The 22,183-nt window shown below is 43.4% G+C and overlaps 1 protein-coding gene and 1 long non-coding RNA gene across 6 annotated transcripts in view; both read left to right on the plus strand.

Moving 5' to 3' along the window:
• Nucleotides 1-330: 330 nt before the first annotated feature.
• On the plus strand, nucleotides 331-5,313 carry LOC139530310 (uncharacterized). Of its 2 annotated transcripts, none has more exons than XR_011666003.1 (3): nucleotides 331-3,181; nucleotides 3,331-3,450; nucleotides 3,560-5,313. It is a non-coding gene; the product is annotated as an uncharacterized lncRNA (long non-coding RNA). The 2 variants fall into 2 exon arrangements; XR_011666002.1 differs by having other exon boundaries at nucleotides 342-710.
• A 7,286-nt stretch (nucleotides 5,314-12,599) lies between these two features.
• LOC139530309 (Krueppel-like factor 8) overlaps nucleotides 12,600-22,183 on the plus strand; it is a 105,044-nt gene continuing 95,460 nt past the window's right edge. For 3 of the 4 annotated variants that reach the window (XM_071326593.1, XM_071326592.1, XM_071326591.1), the window contains exon 1: nucleotides 12,600-14,579. Coding sequence is in view for 3 of the 4 variants with exons in the window: in XM_071326592.1 (XP_071182693.1) it covers nucleotides 14,553-14,579 (27 nt within the window). In the remaining variant the exon portion in view is untranslated. The remainder of the gene's footprint in view (nucleotides 14,580-22,183) is intronic. The other variant, XM_071326590.1, reaches the window with a different exon arrangement.

Genomic DNA, 22,183 nt, shown 5'->3' on the forward strand with positions numbered 1-22,183 from the left:
CTTTCTAGGGAGTTTTTCCTAGCCACCGTGCTTCTACACCTGCATTGCTTGCTGTTTGGGGTTTTAGGCTGGGTTTCTGTACAGCACTTCGAGATATTAGCTGATGTACGAAGGGCTATATAAAATAAACTTGATTTGATTTGAATAGCCATAGAAGTTATCAGGCTTCTCAGAGTGTGGGTGCCAATCTAGGGTCAGTATTATACACTATGCAAATATAATTCAAATATGCAATCATGTTTATTCATATATTATTAACCAGAGGTGTGGACTCGAGTCACATGACTTGGACTCGAGTCAGACTTGAGTCACAAATATGATGACTTGCAACTCGACATTGACTTTAACACCAATGACTCGTGACTTGACTTGGACTTGATACCCTCCCCAAACCCAAATATATAAAAATTATGCTATTTAAAAAAAGTGTGCAATGCATCAACTCTTCATTTAACGGATTACAGTTTGAATCGGACAGCAGCCAATCAAATTGTGCCAGCTGAGAAAAAGTTGTGCGTGGCAGTGCAGAGGAACGTCGGCGGGTGAATTCAGATGACACCCCCCCAAAAATTATTTTATTTTCGGATATAAAGAAGATGCTGTATCAACAAAAAACGTATTACAACTTGCAAAACATGCGGAAAGAAAATTACAGACGGAGGCGCAACAATTTCCAACTTTGTTCGACATTTGAAGCTGCACAAAGAACAGTAAGTCGTGGCTAATATAGCCGACAGCTATATATTTTATTTCTTTACTAGTGTAGGCTAACGTACCGTTAAATCAATGAGCCTCCACAAAGTCAGTCAGTGCGGGAACGTGATCATTGCACCCAAGATTGAGCTACACCTGGCTAGGCAGTTGGTAGCCTAAATCCTGCCTGATGTTACTGCTGTTCCTAAAACCATTGACATACGTTAGCCTACTGTAACCACACAGAGAGGGAGTGTGTGTGTGTGTGTAAGGTTGGGCGATTGTGTGCAAGCCTACATAGCCCGATTGCACCCCATAGCGATCCTCGATAGTCGATCACTATTGGGAGGGTGTGTCTTTCTCATGGCTACCCATGTATTTACATGGAAGTATAACGTTTATTTGGAAAGTAATAAATATATTGATATTTTTAAAAGCATTCATGATTTGCGTAAATGTAATATACTAACTTACTCTTGTTAAAAATATGAAATGGTATTACATTTGGTGAAGAGCACATTATGACTTTATTATGACTCGAAACTCAAAGTTTAGGACTTGAGACTTGACTTGAGACTTGACTCGGACTTGCCTGTCTTGACTTGGGACTTGAGTGCTAAGACTTGAGACTTACTTGTGACTTGTAAAACAATGACTTGGTCCCATCTCTGTTATTAACACTTAGTTCTAAGTATAACAAGTGCAAGCTAACGAGCTGCCACGAGGTAGGACTATTCTTTCAGCACTTTCAAAATGGACACCGACAGAAATTCAGATATATGTTAGTTCAGATAAATTCAGCAAGATGTTGAGGCCTTAAATTTACTCTTCGTTAAGTCACCACACAGAGAGAGAGAGAGTGTCACGACTTCTGCCGAAGTCGATGCCTCTCCTTGTTCGGGCGGTGTTCGGTGGTCGACGGTCTTCTAGCCATCGCCAATCCATTTTTCATTTTCAATTTGTTTTGTCTTGTTTTCCCACACACCTGGTTTTCATTTCCCTCATTACGTGTTGTGTGTTTAACCCTCTGTTCCCCCCATGTCTTTGTGTGGTATTGTTTGTTGTAAGTGCTTGTGCACATTTGTTTGACTGGTGCGCATCGGGTTATTGTGCCCATATTTTGTATTTCTTATACCGTTGGTTTTACTATTAAACTGCTCCGGCTATTACCAAGTTCTGCTCTCCTGCGTCTGACTTCCCTGCCGCCAGTTACACACCCCTTACAGAGAGAGAGAGAAAGAGAGAGACTCAGTCAGCCTACCATTTGAAGTATTTTATTAGGCTTACTGTATGTGGTCTAAAAAGGAAGGAAAATACAATCATGAGGATCCACTTTTATATACAATAACATCAACTGGAATTACATGGGTCTACTACTGAACTTTTTGTTGAAAACAAATATTTGAATGGGAAGAGACTGTCACTGGCAAACATGGTTACAGACCCAACATATAGTATCTACTCCTCATCAAGAAAACACATGAGCTAATTATAAAACAATGAAATCATTCCAACATTGCCTAAAATGATGAATAAGATACTAATGAGAGACCTATATAAGCAATAGGCCTATAACAATTGAGATGTACAAACTATGGCATAAGGGAACAATGAGCTGATAAGAGGCAATCTGTAATTTCAATGAAGACATTCATGAGTGAGCTAAGATGGACATTGTTCAGCACTTTTGAAATGTACAGCGACAGAATTCAGAACATGGGCCGTTCTGACAGTATTCTCCCTGTTCCACCAAGCCAGAACAGTAGGCTATGTTCTGAGGGGGAAAGGGACCAAGTTAGTAGCCCATGTGCCTCACCCTAATAACAGCTTACTGACTACAAAACATACACTTAGTATTACTTTCTTAGCTTAAACCCAGACTTGGACCAAACACTCTCTCCACCGAATAGCAGGCAGGGGAAGCAAAATAGTGATTTCTTTGCAACGCTTGCAGTTAGCCACTGATTCCTTCCAAACCACTCATTGTTTAATTTAAGATTTACGACCGATGAGCACCGATACATTTCATCTATAATTTCTCTTCATATGACAAAGATTGAAAAGGATTTGCCAGTAGATTGTTGACGTGATTCATGACGATGACTGCTTGTCTAGCTTGCTAGCTAAGATTTTGAAAGTATGATGTTTACATGATCAGTCCAATAAAAGCTACGGTAGATATAACGTGATTTGACGTCATTTTATCTGTGGCCAATGACCTTGAGCCTTCTTGGATGGGCACTTCTTATGTAAATCTATGGCAGCACCCAAGGTGGCTTGAACTGCCTAGCTCTCCCTGTAGATTCTGCAGTGACATAGTGTCCCCATGAGTGACAGAACACTGAGCCAATCATGGCGCAACTAGAGGATTACCAACGCCTACGCTCTGTATTTTCCACTGGCTGCCCCTCCACCACAGAAAGCAGCGAGCGAAACACCTGCATTTTGGAGCTGCCTTACTCAAGAAAGCAAGAAAGAGACCATGTTTGTATGCGGCTTTATTCACTCAATAAATGTGTTTTTACAATGTTTGCAAACTGTTAAGTGACACGAATTAATGCCAAAATAACATGCAAAACACAGAAGTTACAGATTACACTGAATATTTTTATAATCTTCAAGAATTTCTTTCTCCAGACTCATCTTCAGCCCTGCTATGGCCCATTTGATGACCACGTTGCCTTTCTCAGACCCTCTCTGGTTTAGCCTCTACGAAGACCACTGCCTCCGCTGTCTCTCAGCTCTGCTAGAACCTCGGTACATTATACACTGTCATTTCGTAACTAATATCATTGCATCTCTCAAAACAGAGAAATCAAACTCATTTTGTCTTGTGTTGGTTCTCTATCGTCTTAAAAATGTTCAGAAGCGCTGATTGGTGTGGACTACCTGCTCAGGCATACTCAGAAGGCCATACTGGACTGAGAAGCTGCTGACCTTGAGGATGAAGACATTGCAGGATGAGGACTATACAATGGACCTCAGTTTGTCATGTTATGGATGACTTCACCTCCATACCACCACCACCGACTTCTCTGCTGCCAGCCCCAGGCTGCTCCTACTACAGTTCAACCTACTTCCTCCGTTGCTCAGTCTGCGTCACCCAAGTCCTATCTGTTGCCAGCCAAATACACGCATGCAAAATATTTGATTGTTTAGATTAAGTGGCAACGCATGACTAGTTTCCATGTAGCCTCTGCTGTAGTATACCACTTTTTTTCTATAAAGGAGTCAATAAGTTTGACTTTTAGAACCTTAGATTAAGTTATTTCCTCTGTTCTTCTTCTACACTTACTGCAGTTTCGAAACTGCAATATTTAAAATGAAAATGTCTGACAGCCAAGGCAGTGTGATAAGAGAGAATCTGAGTCTCCCAGAGCACTTGCAAATTGTTTGTTAAATGCACAGGAAAATGTGGGATGTCATCCATGTTTTAACATGCTTTAATGAGGTGATGAGGACACCATGCCATCTAGTGGTAGAGTTGCGCTATTTCAGCCTCGGTCTGACGCCTTTAAAAGGTCATTTACCACCTTCACAAGTGCAGTCTCAGTGCTATGATGGGGTCTAAAACCAGACTGAAGCATTTCATATACATTGTTTGTCTTCAGGAAGGCAGTGAGTTGCTGCGCAACAGCTTTTTCTACATTTTTTGAGAGGAATGGAAGATTCGATATAGGCCGATAGTTTTTTATATTTTCTGGGTCAAGGTTTGGCTTTTTCAAGAGAGGCTTTATTACTGCCACTTTTAGTGAGTTTGGTACACATCCGGTGGATAGAGAGCCATTTATTATGTTCAACATAGGAGGGCCAAGCACAGGAAGCAGCTCTTTCAGTAGTTTAGTTTGAATAGGGTCCAGCATGCAGCTTGAAGGTTTAGAGGCCATGATTATTTTCATCATTGTGTCAAGAGATATAGTACTAAAACACTTGAGTGTCTCTCTTGATCCTAGGTCCTGGCAGAGTTGTGCAGACTCAGGATACGCAGATTTAAAGAGGAGTCCGTAATTTGCTTTCTAATGATCATGATCTTTTCCTCAAAGTTCATGAATTTATTACTGCTGAAGTGAAAGCCATCCTCTCTTGGGGAATGCTGCTTTGTAGTCAGCTTTGCGACAGTATCAAAAAGAAATTTCGGATAGTTCTTATTTTCCTCAATTAAATTGGAAAAAATAGGATGATCGAGCAGCAGTGAGGGCTCTTCGATACTGCACGGTACTGTCTTTCCAAGCTAGTCGGAAGACTTCCAGTTTGGTGTGGCGCCATTTCCGTTCCAATTTTCTGGAAGCTTGCTTCAGAGCTCAGGTATTTTCTGTATACCAGGGAGCTAGTTTCTTATGTTTACGACAAATGTTTTTCGTTTTTAGTGGTGCAACTGGATCTAGGGTATTGCGCAAGGTTAAATTGAGTTCCTCAGTTAGGTGGTTAACTGATTTTTGTCCTCTGACGTCCTTGGGTAGGCAGAGGGAGTCTGGAAGGGCATCAAGGAATCTTTGGGTTGTCTCAGATTTTATAGCATGACTTTTGATGCTCCTTGGTTGGGGTCTGAGCATATTATTTGTTGCGATTGCAAACGTAATAAAATGGTGGTCCGATAGTCCAGGATTATGAGGAAAAACATTAAGATCCACAACATTTATTCCATGGGACAAAACTAGGTCCAGAGTATGACTGTGACAGTGAGTAGGTCCAGAGACATGTTGGACAAAACCCACAGTCGATGATGGCTCCGAAAGCCTTTTGAAGTGGGTCTGTGGACTTTTCCATGTGAATATTAAAATCACCAAAAATTATAATATTATCTGCTCTGACTACAAGGTCCGATAGGAATTCAGGGAACTCAGTGAGGAACGCTGTATATGGCCCAGGAGGCCTGTAAACAGTAGCTATAGAAAGTGATTGAGTAGGCTGCATAGATTTCATGACTAGAAGCTCAAAAGACGAAAACTTAGCAAATTTCATTTTTTATTTTTTATTGTTTTTATCGTAAATGTTAGCAACACCTCCGCCTTTGCGGGATGCACGGGGGATATGGTCACTAGTGTAACCAGGAGGTGAGGCCTCATTTAACACAGTAAATTCATCAGGCTTAAGCCATGTTTCAGTCAGGCCAATCGCATCAAGATTATGATCAGTGATTAGTTCATTGACTATAACTGCCTTTGAAGTGAGGGATCTAACATTAAGTAGCCCTATTTTGAGATGTGAGGTATCACAATCTCTTTCAATAATGGCAGGAATGGAGGAGGTCTTTATTCTAGTGAGATTGCTAAGGCGAACACCGCCATGTTTAGTTTTGCCCAACCTAGGTCGAGGCACTGACACGGTCTCAATGGGGATAGCTGAGCTGACTACACTGACTGTGCTAGTAGCAGACTCCACTAAGCTGGCAGGCTGGCTAACAGCCTGCTGCCTGGCCTGCACCCTATTTCATTGTGGAGCTAGAGAAGTTAGAGCCCTGTCTATGTTGGTAGATAAGATGAGAGCACCCCTCCAGCTAGGATGGAGTCTGTCACTCCTCAACAGGCCAGGCTTGGTCCTGTTTGTGGGTGAGTCCCAGAGGGCCAATTATCTACAAATTCTATCTTTTGGGAGGGGCAGAAAACAGTTTTCAACCAGCGATTGAGTTGTGAGACTCTGCTGTAGAGCTCACGCCATCTACTACTTTGGGCTCCTGTTGTGTTCAAGTCTGCCTGTGGGCTGGAAAACTGTTAAAGAGGTGAAATGATTTGTGTGATGTGAAAATGTGGGAACTGTCTGATGAGACACCATGTGCTGCAACTGAGAAACCATGTGCTGCACCCCTCCACACAGCTATGTGTATCCAAAATACGCTACATGTTCAAAAGTATGTGGACACCTGCTCATCGAACATCTCATCCCAAAATCATGGACATTAATATGGAGTTGGTCCCCCTTTGCTGCTATAACAGCCTCCACTCGATGTTGGAACATTGCTGCGTGGTATTGTTCCATTCAGCAACAAGAGCATTAGTGCGGTTGGGCACCGATGTTGGGCAATTAGGCCTGGCTCGCAGTCTGCGTTCCAATTCATCCCAAAGGTGTTTGACTGGTTTGAGGTCAGGGCTCTGTGCAGGCCAGTCAAGTTCTTCCACACCGATCTCAACAAACCATTGTATGGACCTTGCTTTGTGCACTGGGGCATTGTCATGCTGAAATAGGAAAGGGCCTTCCCCAAACTGTTGTCACAAAGTTGGAATCACAGAATCGTCTAGAATGTCATTCTATGCTGTAGCATTAAGATTTCCCTTCACTGGAACTAAGGGGCCTAGCCAGAACCATGAAATACAGCCCTAGACCATTATTCCTCCTCCGCCAAACTTTACAGTGGGCACTATGCATTCGGGCAGGTAGCGTTCTCCTGGTATCTGCCAAACCCAGATTTGTCCGTCGGACTTTATTTCACCTTTATTTAACCAGGTAGACCAGTTGAGAACATGTTCTCATTTACAACTGCGACCTGGCCAAGATAAAGCATAGTAGTTCGACACTTCACCATCTGGACTACCAGCGTGATTCATCACTCCAGAGCTTTACATCACTCCAGCAGACACTTGGCATTGCGCATGGTGATCTTACGCTTGTGTGTGGCTGCTCGGCCGTGGAAAACCATTTCATGAAGCCCCCGACGAACAGTTATTGTGCTGACGTTGCTCCCAGAGGACAGACGATTTTAGGCGCTACACACTTCAGCACTAGGTGGTCCCATTCTGTGAACTTGTGTGGCCTACCACTTTGCGGCTAAGCCGTTGTTGCTCCTAGACGTTTCCACTTCACAATAACAACACTTACAGTTGACCGGGAAAACTCTAGCAGGGCAGCGATTCGATGAATTGACTTGTTGGAAAGATGGCATCCTGTGACAGTGCCAAGTTGAAAGTCACTGAGCTCTTCAGTAAGGCCATTCTACTGCCAATGTTTGTCTATGGAGATTGCATGGCGGTGTGCTCGATTTTATACACCTGTCAGTCACGGGTGTGGCTGCAATAGCCAAATCCACACATTTGAAGGGGTGTCCACATACTTTTGTTTATATATAGTATGTCAGGCTTGCTAGTGTACTACTGCTACCTAAGTAAATAGCTAACAGTTTTCTAGAATGCTCAAAAACAGTCTGTTTTGTTTAATAGCATCTGTTCTTAAGCATTCTAGAAAAGTTCTAGCCCAAACAGCTACAAGGATGCACTTTCATGCTAGGTTTAAGACCTCTTAATAAAGCTTAGACCCCATCTGATGTATAGAACAATCTTTAATTTATCTACAAGCATCATGAAAACTCAAACACAAATGTATTTGACTTGATGAAAATGGACCTTACTTGCTTAGCACTTTTTCCATGTGGTTTCTTCCTTTAGTTTCCATGAAATTATGGCCTCTTCCTAAGTATTTGGTCAAATTATTAATGGTCTCCTAGAAATAAGGGTGACTCTACTTAGCCTTTTTGCTCAACATACATTTGACATGACAGTCTAGTCATTTAGCAGATACTCTTATCCAGAATGACATACATTAGAATTTGAGGTTACATGCCTTAATCAAGGGCACACATTTTTCACCTAAGTCGGCTCGGAGATTCGAACCAGCAACCTTTTGGGTACTGGCCCAACGCTCTTAACCGCTAGGCTACATGCCACCGCTACTTACCCCTCTCCCCTACAGATGGGTCACATGAATAGTTGTGTCTTTTAATAATTTTAAGCATCTTTTAACAAAGGCTTAACACCTAAACAGTTTGTTGCTTTCAAGACATCTGGGAACTCTGGGGGAAAAATTAGTTCAAATGATGACATCAGTCATCTTAGGGTTGGAAAGTCAGAGCTCTAGAAAGAGGCCAGAGTTCCCGACTTGAAATTCCGAGTTGGATGACCATTCAAAAAAAGAAATCCCAGTCGGAAACAAATTTCCCCCCCCCGATTTCTCAGTTGTCTTGAACACACTGAAGTCAGAAGTCTGAGATTTCCGAGCTCCCAGTTGTTTAAAACGCAGAACAAGGTCCCTGGCTTGTCATATTAACCATTATACAGTACTGTGCAAAAGTATTAGGTAGGTGTGAAAAAATGCTGTAAAGTAAGAATGCTTTCAAAACTAGACATGTTAATAGTTTACATTTATCAATTAACAAAATGCAAAGTGAGTGAACAGAAGAAAAATCTAAATCAAATCCATATTTGGTGTGACCACCCTTTGCCTTCAAAACAGCATAAATTCTTCTAGGTACACTTGCAAAGTCAGGGATTTTGTAGGCATATAGTCAGGTGTATGATTAAACAACTATACCAAACAGGTGCTAATGATCATCAATTCAATATGTAGGTTGAAACAATCATTAACTGAAACAGAAACACCGTGGCAAGACTGAGCACAGCAACAAGACACAAGGTAGTTAGTTATACTGCATCAGCAAGGTCTCTCCCAGGCAGACATTTCAAGACAGACAGGGGTTTCCAGATGTGCTGTCCAAGCTCTTTTGAATAAGCACAAAGAAATGGGCAACGTTGAGGACCGTAGACGCAGTGGTCGGCCAAGGAAACTTACTGCAGCAGATGAAAGACATCATGCTTACATACCTTCTAGTGTACCTAGAAGAATTGATGCTGTTTTGAAGGCAGAGGTTGGTCAGACCAAATATTGATTTGATTTAGATTTTCTGTTCTCACTTTGCATTTTGTTAATTGATAAATATAATCTATTAACATGTCTATTTTTGAAAGCATTCTTACTTCACAAAATGTTTTCACACCTGCCTAAACCTTTTGCACAGTACTGTATATTTTTGCAGTTATAAAAAGAAAAGAAAAAAGACCATCGGTTTGCTTGAATTCAATTTAGCTCTGTATTTGAGCCCAACGTGCCATTTCTCTACAGAAATCAAGTCGAGACATACAGTGCATTCGGAAAGTATTCAGACCCCTTCACATTTTCTATATTTTGTTACATTACAGCCTTATTCTAAAACGGATTAAATATATATATACACACACACACACACACACACACACACACACACACACACACACACACACACACACACACAATACCCCATAACGACAAAGCAAAAACTAGTTATTAGAAATGTCAGCAAATGTATAAATATATATATACTTAAATATCACATTTGCTAAAGTATTAATACCCTTTACTCAGTACTTGTTTGAAACACCTATGGCAGCGATTACAGCCTCGAGTATTCTTGGGTACGACACTACAAGCTTGGCACACCTGTATTTGGGGAGTTTCTCCCATTCTTCTCTGCAGATCTTCTCAAGCTCTGTCAGGGTGGATGGGGAGCGTCAATGCACAGCTAATTTTAAGGTCTCTCCAGAGATGTTCGATCGGTTTCAAGTCCGGGCTCTGGCTGGGCCACTCAAGGACATTCAGAGACTTGTCCCAAAGCCACTTCTGCGTTGTCTTGGCTGTGTGCTTAGGGTCGTTGTCCTGTTGGAAGGTGAACCTTCACCCCAGTCTGAGATCCTGAGCGCTCTGGATCAGGTTTTCAAAGATCTCGCTACTTTGCTCCATTCATCTTTCCCTTGATCCTGACTAGTCTCCCAGTCTCTGCCACTGAAAAACATCCCCACAGCATGATGCTGCCACCACCATGCTTCACCGTAGGGATGGTATCAGCCAGGTGATGAACGGTGCTAGGTTCCCTGCAGGCATGACACTTGGCATTCAGGCCAAATAGTTCAATCTTGGTTTCATCAGACCAGAGTCCTTTAGATGCCTTTTGGCAAACTCCAAGCGGGCTGTCATGTGCCTTTCACTGAGGAGTGGCTTCCGTCTGCCCACTCTACCATAAAGGCTTGATTGGTGGAGTGCTACAGAGATTGTGGTCCTTCTGGAAGATTCTCCCATCTCCACAGAGTAACTCTGGAGCTCTGTCAGTGACCATTGGGTTCTTGGTCACCTCCCTGACCAAGGTCCTTGTCTCCTGATTGCTCAGTTTGGCCGGGCGGCCAGCTCTAGGAAGTCTTGGTAGTTCCAAACTTATTCCATTTAAGAATGATTGAGGCCACTGAGTTCTTGGGGAACCTTCAATGCTGCAGAAATATTTTGGATACCTTTCCCCAGATCTGTGCCTTGACTAAATCCTGTCTCTGAGCTCTACATACAATTCCTTTGACTTCATGGCTTGGTTTTTGCTCTGACATGCACTGTCAACTGTGGGACCTTATATAGAATAGGTGTGTGTGCCGTTCCAAATCATGTCCAATCAATTGAATTTACCACAGGCCAACTCCAATCAAGTTGTAGAAACATCTCAAGGATGATTAATGGAAACAGGGTGCACCTGAGCAATGTTCTTAACAGCAAGGTTCTTAATACTTATGTAAATAAGGTATTTCTGTGTTTTTTTATTTATTTTTTTCCTACATTTTCAAATAATCTATTTTCACTTTGTCATTATGGGGTATTGTGTGTGTAGATGGATGAGGGGAAAAAATAATTTAATCCATCTTAGAATAAGGCTGTAATATAACAAAATGTGGAAAAGTGAAGGAGTCTGAATACTTTCCGAATGCACAGTATGTGGGACGCTGGGCTGAAGGGAGTTGTAGTTTTCATGAAGCAAATATTCAACCTAGTTCAGCTCAAACGTGGTAATTAACTACAAGGGCCGGACAGTGATGGATCAGCGATGAAGAGGCGAAGTGAGAGGTTTCACTCTCGCCAAAATCTGTCCAAAATAAGCATAATGTGTTTCTACGGGTTTATTTTGGACCTAAGCTTGATGCCTGCCTTCCCACCTTTGGGACAACGACTCCCACTGTCAGGGCGGAGACATGAGCATCTTGTCATTATTATACAGATCTCAGGATTGATACACTTTTACGCCTGCTATGTTAGATACACACAGACCGCATGAGAGAGGAATGTGCCCAACGACGAGAGAGACAGAGACAGTTCGTTAAAGTATGGCCTTTATCTACTTTGAAGAACAAGTCAAATGATTGTCAGGACAGCTTTGCAGCATACTTAGGCAGGTTAGCTAAATAGGATGACTGAAGACAGTACAGTATGGGGAGCACATACATAACGTTAGATGGTCTGGCTGGCTGACTGCTACTGTCTGATCAGAGATGACTAATGAAACAAGTGATACACGGAGCTCCAAAAGTATTGGGACAGTGAACCTTTTTTTTTGGAGTGAATGAAGAAGTTAGACAAACAAATATCACCACCCCCCCCTCCCAAAATAATGCTAACCTCCCCAGTTATTGTAACGGTGAGAAATTAGCATGTCTTAGGGGGTATGATATTTGTGCGTCTAACTTTCTCACTCACCATTATTCACGATTCATTCAGGACTATCCGTAATTATGGTAGCATCCACATGAATGTGTTCAGAAACAGTCAATAAAAGTGACTCCAAAATGACACAATACATTATTTACCATTCATTTCTTTGGGCACAAAATAATCAGAAACCTAACCAAAACAAATTCATCCAACAAGTTTGTAGCGTCACAAGCATGATGTAATAATTGAGTGCTAGGAATATGTGAGGGGGGGGGGGGGGGGGGGTTCTAATAAGCTATATGGATCATTTTGCTATTTGATTTTGAATTTTAAGACCCCTTGAACTACCCAAAAAATACATGCGTGGCCGTACTGCTATTAGCCCATACAAACGCATTGAATAACAAATTCACTACATGGAACAACAGAGAGTCCACCCCAAAAATCTAAAGTGAGTATGTTCTTAAGTGTCTGTCCTATATATCCCCTTATTTTTGGCACTAAACAGTCTCCACACTGTATATACTGTACTTCCATTCATTTTTTCATCTGGCACGAGGGACCTTCAGACAAGTCTTGTGATGGGGGGGGACTATGTACAAAAAGTGCTGTAATTTCTAAACGGTTCACACGTTATGGATCAATCAATCAATAAAATTTATTTATAAAGCCCTTTTTACACCAGCCGATGTCACAAACTATATTCTGTATAGTATATAACTATACAGAAACCCAGCCTAAAACCCCAAACAGCAAGCAATGCAGATGTAGAAGCACAGTGGCTAGGAAAAACTCCCTACAAAGGCAGGAACCTAGGAAAAAACCTAGAGAGGAACCAGGCTCTGAGGGGTGGCCAGTCCTCTTCTGGCTGTTCCCGGGTGGAGATTATAAGAGTATTTGGCCATTTAAGGCCAGAATGTTATTCAAGATGTTCAAACATTCATAGATGACCAGAAGGGTCAAATAATAATCACAGTGGTTGTAGAGGATGCAACAGGTCAGTACCTCAGGAGTAAATGTCAGTTGGCTTTTCATAGCTGAGCATTCAGAGGTCGAAACAGCAGGTGCGGTAGAGAAAGAGAGAGAGTTGAAAACAGCAGGTCCGGGACAAGGTAGCACGTCCGGTGAACAGGTCAGTATTCCCTAGCCGCAGGCAGAAAAGTTGAAACCGAAGGAGCAGCACAACCAGGTGGACTGGGGATAGCCAGGAGTCATCAGGCCAGGTAGTCCTGAGGCAGGGTCCTAGGGCTCAGGTTCTCCGGGAGAGGAGGGGCAGGACACCAAATAAGACAGGATAATTACACCAGATATAACAGACTGACCCTAGCCCCCCGGCACATAGACTATTGCAGCATAACCTCAAATTAAAGCTGACAGTCTGCACTTTAACCTCAGTCATTGTATCATTTCAAATCCAAAGTGCTGGGGTACAGAGCCAAAACAACAACAAAATGTTTACTGTCTCAATACCTCTGAAGCTCACTGTACATACACAATTGAAATATTTGATTATTTCATAGTAATTTCCTATTTTTCTATTGCTTTCTACCCAATGTGGACCAGACAGAGACATTGGAATATTTTAAATGTTTTGGCAATTGAATGTTGAATAGTTTGGGCTTTGGAATTTCCATTAAAAAGCTTTACAGTCATTGTAAAACAATTGATCATAACCGAAATTATTTAAATTATCAAACCGAACTGACCTCAAAAAGCACTAATCGCTCAGCACTAATGGAGAGTCGGGAAAATGTTTTGTTGCTTCGAATCACTGCAATCCACGGCAAATACTTTGCATTACAAACCATATCAAATTCAAACGTTGCATTAGATAATTCAAGGCAGTACACAATTAGATAGCTAACTGAGATATAGAGTTAGTTTGCTACCAACTAACTGTTGCTACTTTAGTTGTAAAGTACACTATAATTATGCACAATGATGTAAACTCGCTAGGCTGGAGAAAATGTTCATCATTTCTAAGTGTCACCAACAGTTGAAGAGATGACCAGCAAACCAGGACCAGCTCCTTTTAGGCAACTTGTTAGCTTTCACTGGAGCTCCCAATCAGACTATTTGGGGATGAAGACATTCGTCAGATGTTCCTTATCCGGCAAAGTACAGACATCAGGGAATTATCAAGAATAGTAACCTTCCACGGTCGTGAGGAAAGTGTTCCAAAGTATACGCCACAAGCGACACCATCTAAAAATCCATATTACATTCGTTTAAAAAAGCAGAGGTGTTTTGACAAACCCCGACAAAACGGGTCAACAGCAGTTATCCACAGCCATCGCTCCAACTTCTCAGTGTCATCGATCACCCCTCATCGCTAGCTCCTCCTTCTCAGTGGCATCGATCACCCTTCATACTGTACGCGGCAACAACACACCGAGAGAGACGCTACTGGGGGAGGATAGAGGATCAGTCGACGCCGTGGATATGATCTAAAATAATATCCGAAGAGGCAAACGGTACACCTTTCTCCCAAATAGGACTTTGATTCGAAAGGTGGAAAACTGCCAACAAGATTACTATTATTTAAATTCACCCTACCGACCCCCCCCCCCTCCCTCTACTCCACCCTAGCTACCGAGATGCACACCGAGACTCGAAGCAAGAAAGTAAGTCTTGACCATTATTGACTTTGCCCTGTGCAGCAAACTGTGATCGGACGATATTGAAATGCGTTGACATTGTCAGTTACATCATGTGCCAATTGAAACAAAATTGACGAGTGTCTGACAAGGTGCAAGGCAGCTGTAGGAAGCCTGACTGTTATGGTGCGTTCATACCCAAGTGGGAAGGTGGTATGTACCACATAACTGGGAAAATTACGAGTGGGAAACTCATCTATCATCCTTGAGCTCCGAGCTCTCCCACATAGTGACCTCTGATGTTACCACTAAGGAAATTACCTTTTTGAACACAATTTGTTTACACGCATGATAACTGTACTATTAGTTTATGGTTGACTCAGCTCTTGGCCAATCGGCGTTTCTCAACGACTTCAAAGCACGTGATTGCGTTCAACTGATATTTACGACTTCCCAACTGGTGATTACCACCTTCCCACTTCTTTATCAACGCAGCATTACATTCAGTTAGCTAGCTGGCAAACGAACGTTAGGCAACGGTACTTATAATAATAGCTAGCATATTAGTTAGCTCTCCGGCTAGATAGGGGACTGTCGCAGGCTACTGAGAGCTTGATTGGTTCGATAGCTCCGACAATCGACAGCAAACTGTGCTGTTGCATCTCTCTCTCTCTTTCTCCAAATAACTGTACACTCCTCTGTAAACGTTGACAATTAACGCGCACGCAGACACTGGAACGGGCTTGCTATGCATTGCTTCTTGGGTGACATAGCCTGCTCTCATCCTCTCTCTCTGTGCGAACTTTGTGGTACAGCTTTTTTTTTTAAGTGCACTGTGTGAGCTAGGCAGGAAGGAAACACTGCAGCTCGTAGGACACCATCTTAGTTCCTTAAAGGGACAGTAGCGCTCGATCAAATCCCAACCCTGGGAATGAGCCAGGTGTACTGCCTAGAGCTATACTGTACATGTACCCAGCATGCTGCGTCTTGTGCCCAGAACTTTCGGGTACAGTAGCAAAGGGTCAGAGGGCAAGAGAAGAATTCAGGCTCAACCAGGGACCGGAAAGGAAAACATCCTTCAAGCTTCATCATTCACAAGATCATTATCCTCATACAGCGATAAGGATTCTCATGATTCATTGAATAGATCTCTTACTGATCTATCATCATGCTGAACAAATTATACATGATCTCTGAGATACCTCCACATTACTTCTGGTCTCAGTCATTGTTTTTCTATGAGCATGACATCAATCAATTTCTGTAGTCAGTGTAGTTGTCTCATTATGATGACTGACAGTCGTGCTGTAATGAAACATGAATCGGATGTCGTCACTCGTCAGTGCTACACGATATACAGAGCTCACTCCCTTTCCTGTGTGTGCGTCTGCGGGTATGCGTCTCTGTGTGTGTGTGTGCATGGCATGGATTAGGCCAGCTCTGAAGGTGTAATCTATAAACAGGGCCTATAATACATTCCTGTGCAGGGCAGCAGCAGCCTCAGCAGGCCTAATGGTGAGCACTGTTGAGGGAGAGGGCTGTCATTTAGAGGCCAGCCTTGTCTCTGTGTGTGTGGATCAGCCCAGGGTGTGCCAGATGGTAGGTAATGATTAACAGTGGAGGACAAACATTGCTCAAACTGGTTAAATGCGAGATGGGTGGGCCACATAGTTACCCACCCAAGGGAGGTGCCTGTCAGAGTGACATAAGGGACAGACAGTGACTGGTGGTGCCAAGGTACTGGCTTCTAGGTAGCCTAGGCCTGCATTCAACCATGGCAAATTGTCACCTTACCAAATAAAACTGACAAGTTAATTAAGGCAGAAACAGACAGGCACCCAGGTTAGGACTGGTGGCCCCATTCCCGCTCTGAGATCTAGACAGGAGTGGCCCTGTGCTATAACGGGGTTGCACTGTCACACGGAGCATGATATAGGAGGAAGAGGGGATTCATTGGTGAGGGTGTCACAACAGGGGGTAAAGAGAGGTGAGGTGACCCTGACATAGGGGACAGGGGACATTGGCTGACTGTGGGGCAGCCAGTCATGAGGGTATGAGCTGAGTCGGAAAACAAGGTGGGTGGAGTCACACGGGTATGAGTTTAGAAGGAAGGGCAGGACAGGAGGGTGGGGCTGGGGTGGATAGTTTAACAGAGGTATAAGCTAGTTCGGAGGGGAGGGGTGGGTAGGAAGGGTTGGGGTGGATGATGTCACATGGGTATTCGTTTTGGAGGACAGGGGCGGTGGTAGGGGGGGTCACCATGTCTTTTTCCGGTGAGTGAGACGGTCGGTGCATGGGGCCTGTCCTGCCTCAGAGACTATTTTTAGGACCAGGACACCATTTATAATGTGAAGTTAGTCTAGGGCTGGTATGGGCTAGAGGGGTTGGGCTGAGGGTATAGGTGGGGTTGGGATATAGGGCTAGGTTTGGGACCTGGAGGGGGTTAGGGTTGCAGCTGAGGGATAGGGCCGGGGTTGGGACAGGAGGATAGGGCTGGGGGATAGGTTTTAGGTCTGGGATAGGGTTGGGGTATAGGGCTGTGACTGAGGGATAGGGCCGGGGTTGGGACAGGAGGATAGGGCTGGGGGATAGGTTTTAGGTCTGGGATAGGGTTGGGGTATAGGGCTGTGACTGAGGGATAGGGCCGGGGTTGGAACAGGAGGATAGGGCTGGGGGATAGGTTTTAGGTCTGGGATAGGGTTGGGGTATAGGGCTGTCACTGAGGGATAGGGCCGGGGTTGGGACAGGAGGATAGGGCTGGGGGATAGGTTTTAGGTCTGGGATAGGGTTGGGGTATAGGGCTGTGACTGAGGGATAGGGCTGGGGTTGGACAGGGGGCTAGGGCTTGGGCTACGTTATAGGGCCTGGCTGGCTGTGGGTAGAAGCAGGCATGCAGAGGGGCTGTCAGAGACCACAGGCACACCTAGAATCTGTCTCCTCTCTCTCTCCACTTTTCTCCCTCTTATTTCTTCCCCTCCCTAAACTAGCCCCCCCCTGCCCAACATGGAAAGAAGTGTAGGAGTGAAAACATAAAGAGAACTCTGCCTGGAATATAACTCCCCAACACTCTCGCCTGAGCTAACAAGGATCAGCTAGCTCCTAGCCTAGCCTGCAACCATCTGGGAATGCATAGTCCAGTTCTCTCTGATTGCTGCTTTGCAACTGTAACACCAGTGTTACACTAGTGTATACACCCTTATGTTATACAAGGGAATTTGTGTTTCCATAGCAAGGGCTGACAATGAGGACTTGTGAAGCGCAGAATCAATAATCAACAGAGTTGCTTTGTGTGAAGGTGTTAAAGTTCACAGTTGGCCATTGTTATGTAAATGCCAGCTGAAAGTACTTGTGGCTGTGGCCCCAAGTGAGAGCAGGTCCGCCGGAGCCATGGCCCAGTGAGACGGAGCCATGGCCCAGTGAGACGGATTCATGGCCCAGTGAGATACAGGTGTCGGCCCGTTTAGATGGAAACAGATGAGTTTGAGCCTTCTGCGTAAAACACTGGGGTAAATCATGTATGGAAATGCTCCATGAGTGTCTTCTGGGTCCCAAATGGCGGCCTATTCCCTATTTTGGCTCCCGAGTGGCACAGCGGTCTAAGGCACTGCATCTCAGTGCTAGAGGAAACCACTACAGACCCTGGTTTCGATCCCCGGCTGTATCACAACCGGCCGTGATCGGGAGTCCCATAGGGCGGCAGACAATTGGCCCAGCGTCGTCTGGGTTAGGGGAGGGTTTGGCCGGGGTAGGCCGTCATTGTAAAATAAGAATTTGTTCTTAACTGACTTGCCTAGTTAAATAAAATAATAAATATGGGTGATTCTACAGAAGTGGTGCAAATTGCATTCCTACCCCCAAAAACCAAATTTAGGACATTTTATTTACATCATGATATCTTCTTATTCAATCCAAGGCAATAACCAACATATTGTTAAATTAATAAACTGTCAAACTTCAATTAATAGCCAGAGTATTTATTTGCTTAAATCACTGAACAGGTGCTTTTTAGAGACAGGCACCTACACTGAGTGTACAAAACATTAGGAACACCTGCTATTTCCATGACAGACTGACCAGGTGAAAGCGATGATCCCTTATTGATGTCACCTGTTAAATCCACTTCAATCAGTGTAGATAAAGGGGAGGAGACAGGTTAAAGAAGGATTTTTAAGCCTTGAGACAATTGAGACATGGATTGTGTATGTGTGCCATTCAGAGGGCGAATGGGCAAGACAAAATATTTAAGTGCTTTTGAACAGGGTATGGTAGTAGGTGCCAGGCACACCGGGTTGAGTGTGTCTGCAACGCTGATGGGTTTTTCACGCTCAACAGTTTTCTGTGTGTATGAAGAACGGTCCACCACCCAAAGGACATTCAGCCAACTTGACACAACTGTGGGAAGCATTGAAGCCAAAACGGGCCAGCATCCCTGTGGAATGTTTTTGACAACCTTGTAGAGTCCATGCCCCAACGAATTGAGGATGTTCTGAGGGCAGATGGCGCAACTCAATAATATTCCACTTTTTTTTTATACTCACTTTATTTCCTTAATACACACAGCTTTTGCTCATTTGCATAGTTAATTTATTAATTCCAACATTTACTTCCAACATTTTAATACATGTTTTCATTTACAGCACTAATGGGTTATCATTTACACACTGTCATGTTTATTTTGTCTTAGTATGCCTCTATAAAAAATATATCCGTTACAGCACTCTACTCAGCAAATTGAATGCAGTCTATGACAGTGCCATCCGTTTTGTCGCCAAAGCCCCATATACTACCCACCACTGCGACCTGTACGCTCTCGTTGGCTGGCCCTCGCTTCATATTCGTCGCCAAACCCACTGGCTCCAGGTCATCTATGAGTCTTTGCTAGGTAAAGCCCCGCCTTATCTCAGCTCACTGGTCACCATAGCAGCATCCACCCGTAGCACGCGCTCCAGCAGGTATATTTCACTGGTCACCCCAAAAGCCAATTCCTCCTTTTGGCCGCCTTTCCTTCCAGTTCTCTGCTGACAATGACTGGAACGAACTGCAAAAATTACTGAAGCTGGAGACTCATATGTCCCTCACTAGCTTTAAGCACCAGCTGTCAGAGCAGCTCACAGATCATTGCACCTGTACATAGCCCATCTATAAATAGCCCATCCAACTACCCCATCCCCATACTGTTATTTATTAATTTTGCTCCTTTGCACCAGGTATCTACTTGCACATTCATCTTCTGCACAGCTATCACTCCAGTGTTTAATTGCTATATTGTAATTATTTTGCCACCATGGCCTATTTATTGCCTAACCTCCCTTATCCTACCTCATTTGCACACTTTTTCTATTGTATTATTGACTGTATGTTTGTTTATCCCATGTGTAACTCTGTGTTGTTGTTTGTGTCGCTTTGCTTTATCTTGGCCAGGTCGCAGTTGTAAATGAGAACTTGTTCTCAACTGGCCTACCTGGTTAAATAAAGTTTAAATAAAAAGTATTATTCTCGTTACTGCATTTTTGGCAGTTCTTACTTCCACCACTAGAGGGTGATCGGCCACTTTCTATGGGTCTGTACTCCAGAAGTTGTTGACTGTTTTTGCGCTTGTCAGTTAGCTAGCAGTTCTAAGCTGTTAGCAGCCAAAGGCTCCAGCATGGCCACATGATGAGTAGTTTGTCTACAAATATTTTATCCCATGACAATGCCGACATACACAAAGCAAGGTCCATATAGAAATTGTTTGTTGAGATCGGTGTGGAAGAACTTGACTGGCCTGCTCAGAGCCCTGCCCCATCAAACATCTTTAGGATGAATTGGAACGTGACTGCGAGCCAGGCCTAATCACCCAACATCAGTGCCCGACCTCACTAATGCTCTTGTGGCTGAATGGAAGCAAGTCCCAGCAACAATGTTCCGAAATCTAGTGGAAAGCCTTCCCAGAAGAGTGGAGGCTGTTAATGCAGCAACGGAGGACCAACTCTATATTTGTGCCTATGAATTTGGGATGAGATGTTCGATGAGCTGGTGTCCACATACCTTTGGTCATGTAGTGTAAGTCAAAATGGTCCCAACGGAAACAGTCCCAACTGAAACAATTGACAACATAGAGATATATAGAGGGTGTCATCTTTGTATTTGTGCCGTTATGGTGTCTGTGACAGCACGGGCAGCTCCATTGAGGCGATCTCCAACTGACCTACAGAGGAGCACAATGTGGGTAGTGGACAAGTGCACACTTCAGGAAAAAGTGTTGAGTATTGAGATGCATTAGGCAGCGGACTATTTGCAATGACCCCCTTTTTTCATTTTTTTTTCTCTTCCACTGGCTCTATGCACACTCATTGGGTTCTACCCACACACTCACACATCTACACTGACATTCCAACACATGCATACATACATGCACACTACATACTTCATACCCCCCTCCACACACACACACTGACACACATTCACTCCTACACACTTCACACGCTGCTGCTACTGTTTAGTATACAGTATATCCTGATTTGTCTAGTCACATTCTACCTACATGTACATATTACCTCAATCGCTTCAACTACCTCGTACATCCAGCACATTGACGAGATACCGGTACTCCCTGTATATAGCATCGTTGTTATTATCTTATTGTTACAATTTCCTGTTTTTAGCTCATCTTCGTACTTTTTAACACCGCATTGTTGGGAAAGGGTGCGTAAAGTAAGCATTTCGCGGTAGTCTACGCCTGTTGTATTCAGCACGTGACAAATACAATTTGTTTCGAGGATGCTCCTTACTCATGATGGTTAATTTGTATGTATCCCTTTTAAGAGCGTCCTGCTCCAGTAAAATAGGTCTTTAACTTTTTAAGTGTTTCTGGCCTACAGACGAGCAGTGTTCTGCGTCGTAAAGGTGCACCCACGGACACAGAGCTCCGTTTGGTGTTATGACAGAGGCTGTGGTATAGCTAAGATCAGAGGAATATATTTCGAAATAAGTGACTCTGACTAAGCCTAACCAGTGTTACTGTTTTTCACAGACAAAAGTAAAATGACACAACTTATTTTGCTCGTGATGCGCACCTCTCAAATGATACAAATGTACCAACAGACTGAGCTCACTGGACTTGAAACACTGACACAGATGTAACCATGTGCCATGTAATGTATTATATGACCAGTACTAGTGCTCCCAAGTTACAATCTCCGTGTTGAGTGCACAACATTGTTTTACGGACCTACACTACCGCTCAAAAGTTTGTCCTTGTTTTTGAAAGAAAAGCACCGTTAAAAGTCCTTTAAAATAACATGAAATTGATCAGAAATACAGTGTAGATATTGTTAATGTTGTAAATGACTATTGTAGATGGAAACTGCAGATTTTTTTTAAATAAATGGAATATCTACATAGGCGTACAAAGGCCCATTATCAGCAACCATCACTCCTGTGTTCCAATGGCACGTTGTGTTAGCTAATCCAAGTTTATCATTTTAAAAGGTTAATTGATCATTAGAAAATCCTTTTGCAATTATGTTAGCATAGCTGAAAACTGTTGTCCTGATTTTAAAGAAGGAATAAAACTGGCCTTCTTTAGACTAGTTGAGTATCTGGAGCATCAGCATTTGTGGGTTCGATTATAGGCTCAACATGGCCAGAAA

The sequence above is a fragment of the Salvelinus alpinus genome, chromosome 9, assembly GCF_045679555.1.
Source record: "Salvelinus alpinus chromosome 9, SLU_Salpinus.1, whole genome shotgun sequence".
Classification (NCBI taxonomy): domain Eukaryota; kingdom Metazoa; phylum Chordata; class Actinopteri; order Salmoniformes; family Salmonidae; genus Salvelinus; species Salvelinus alpinus.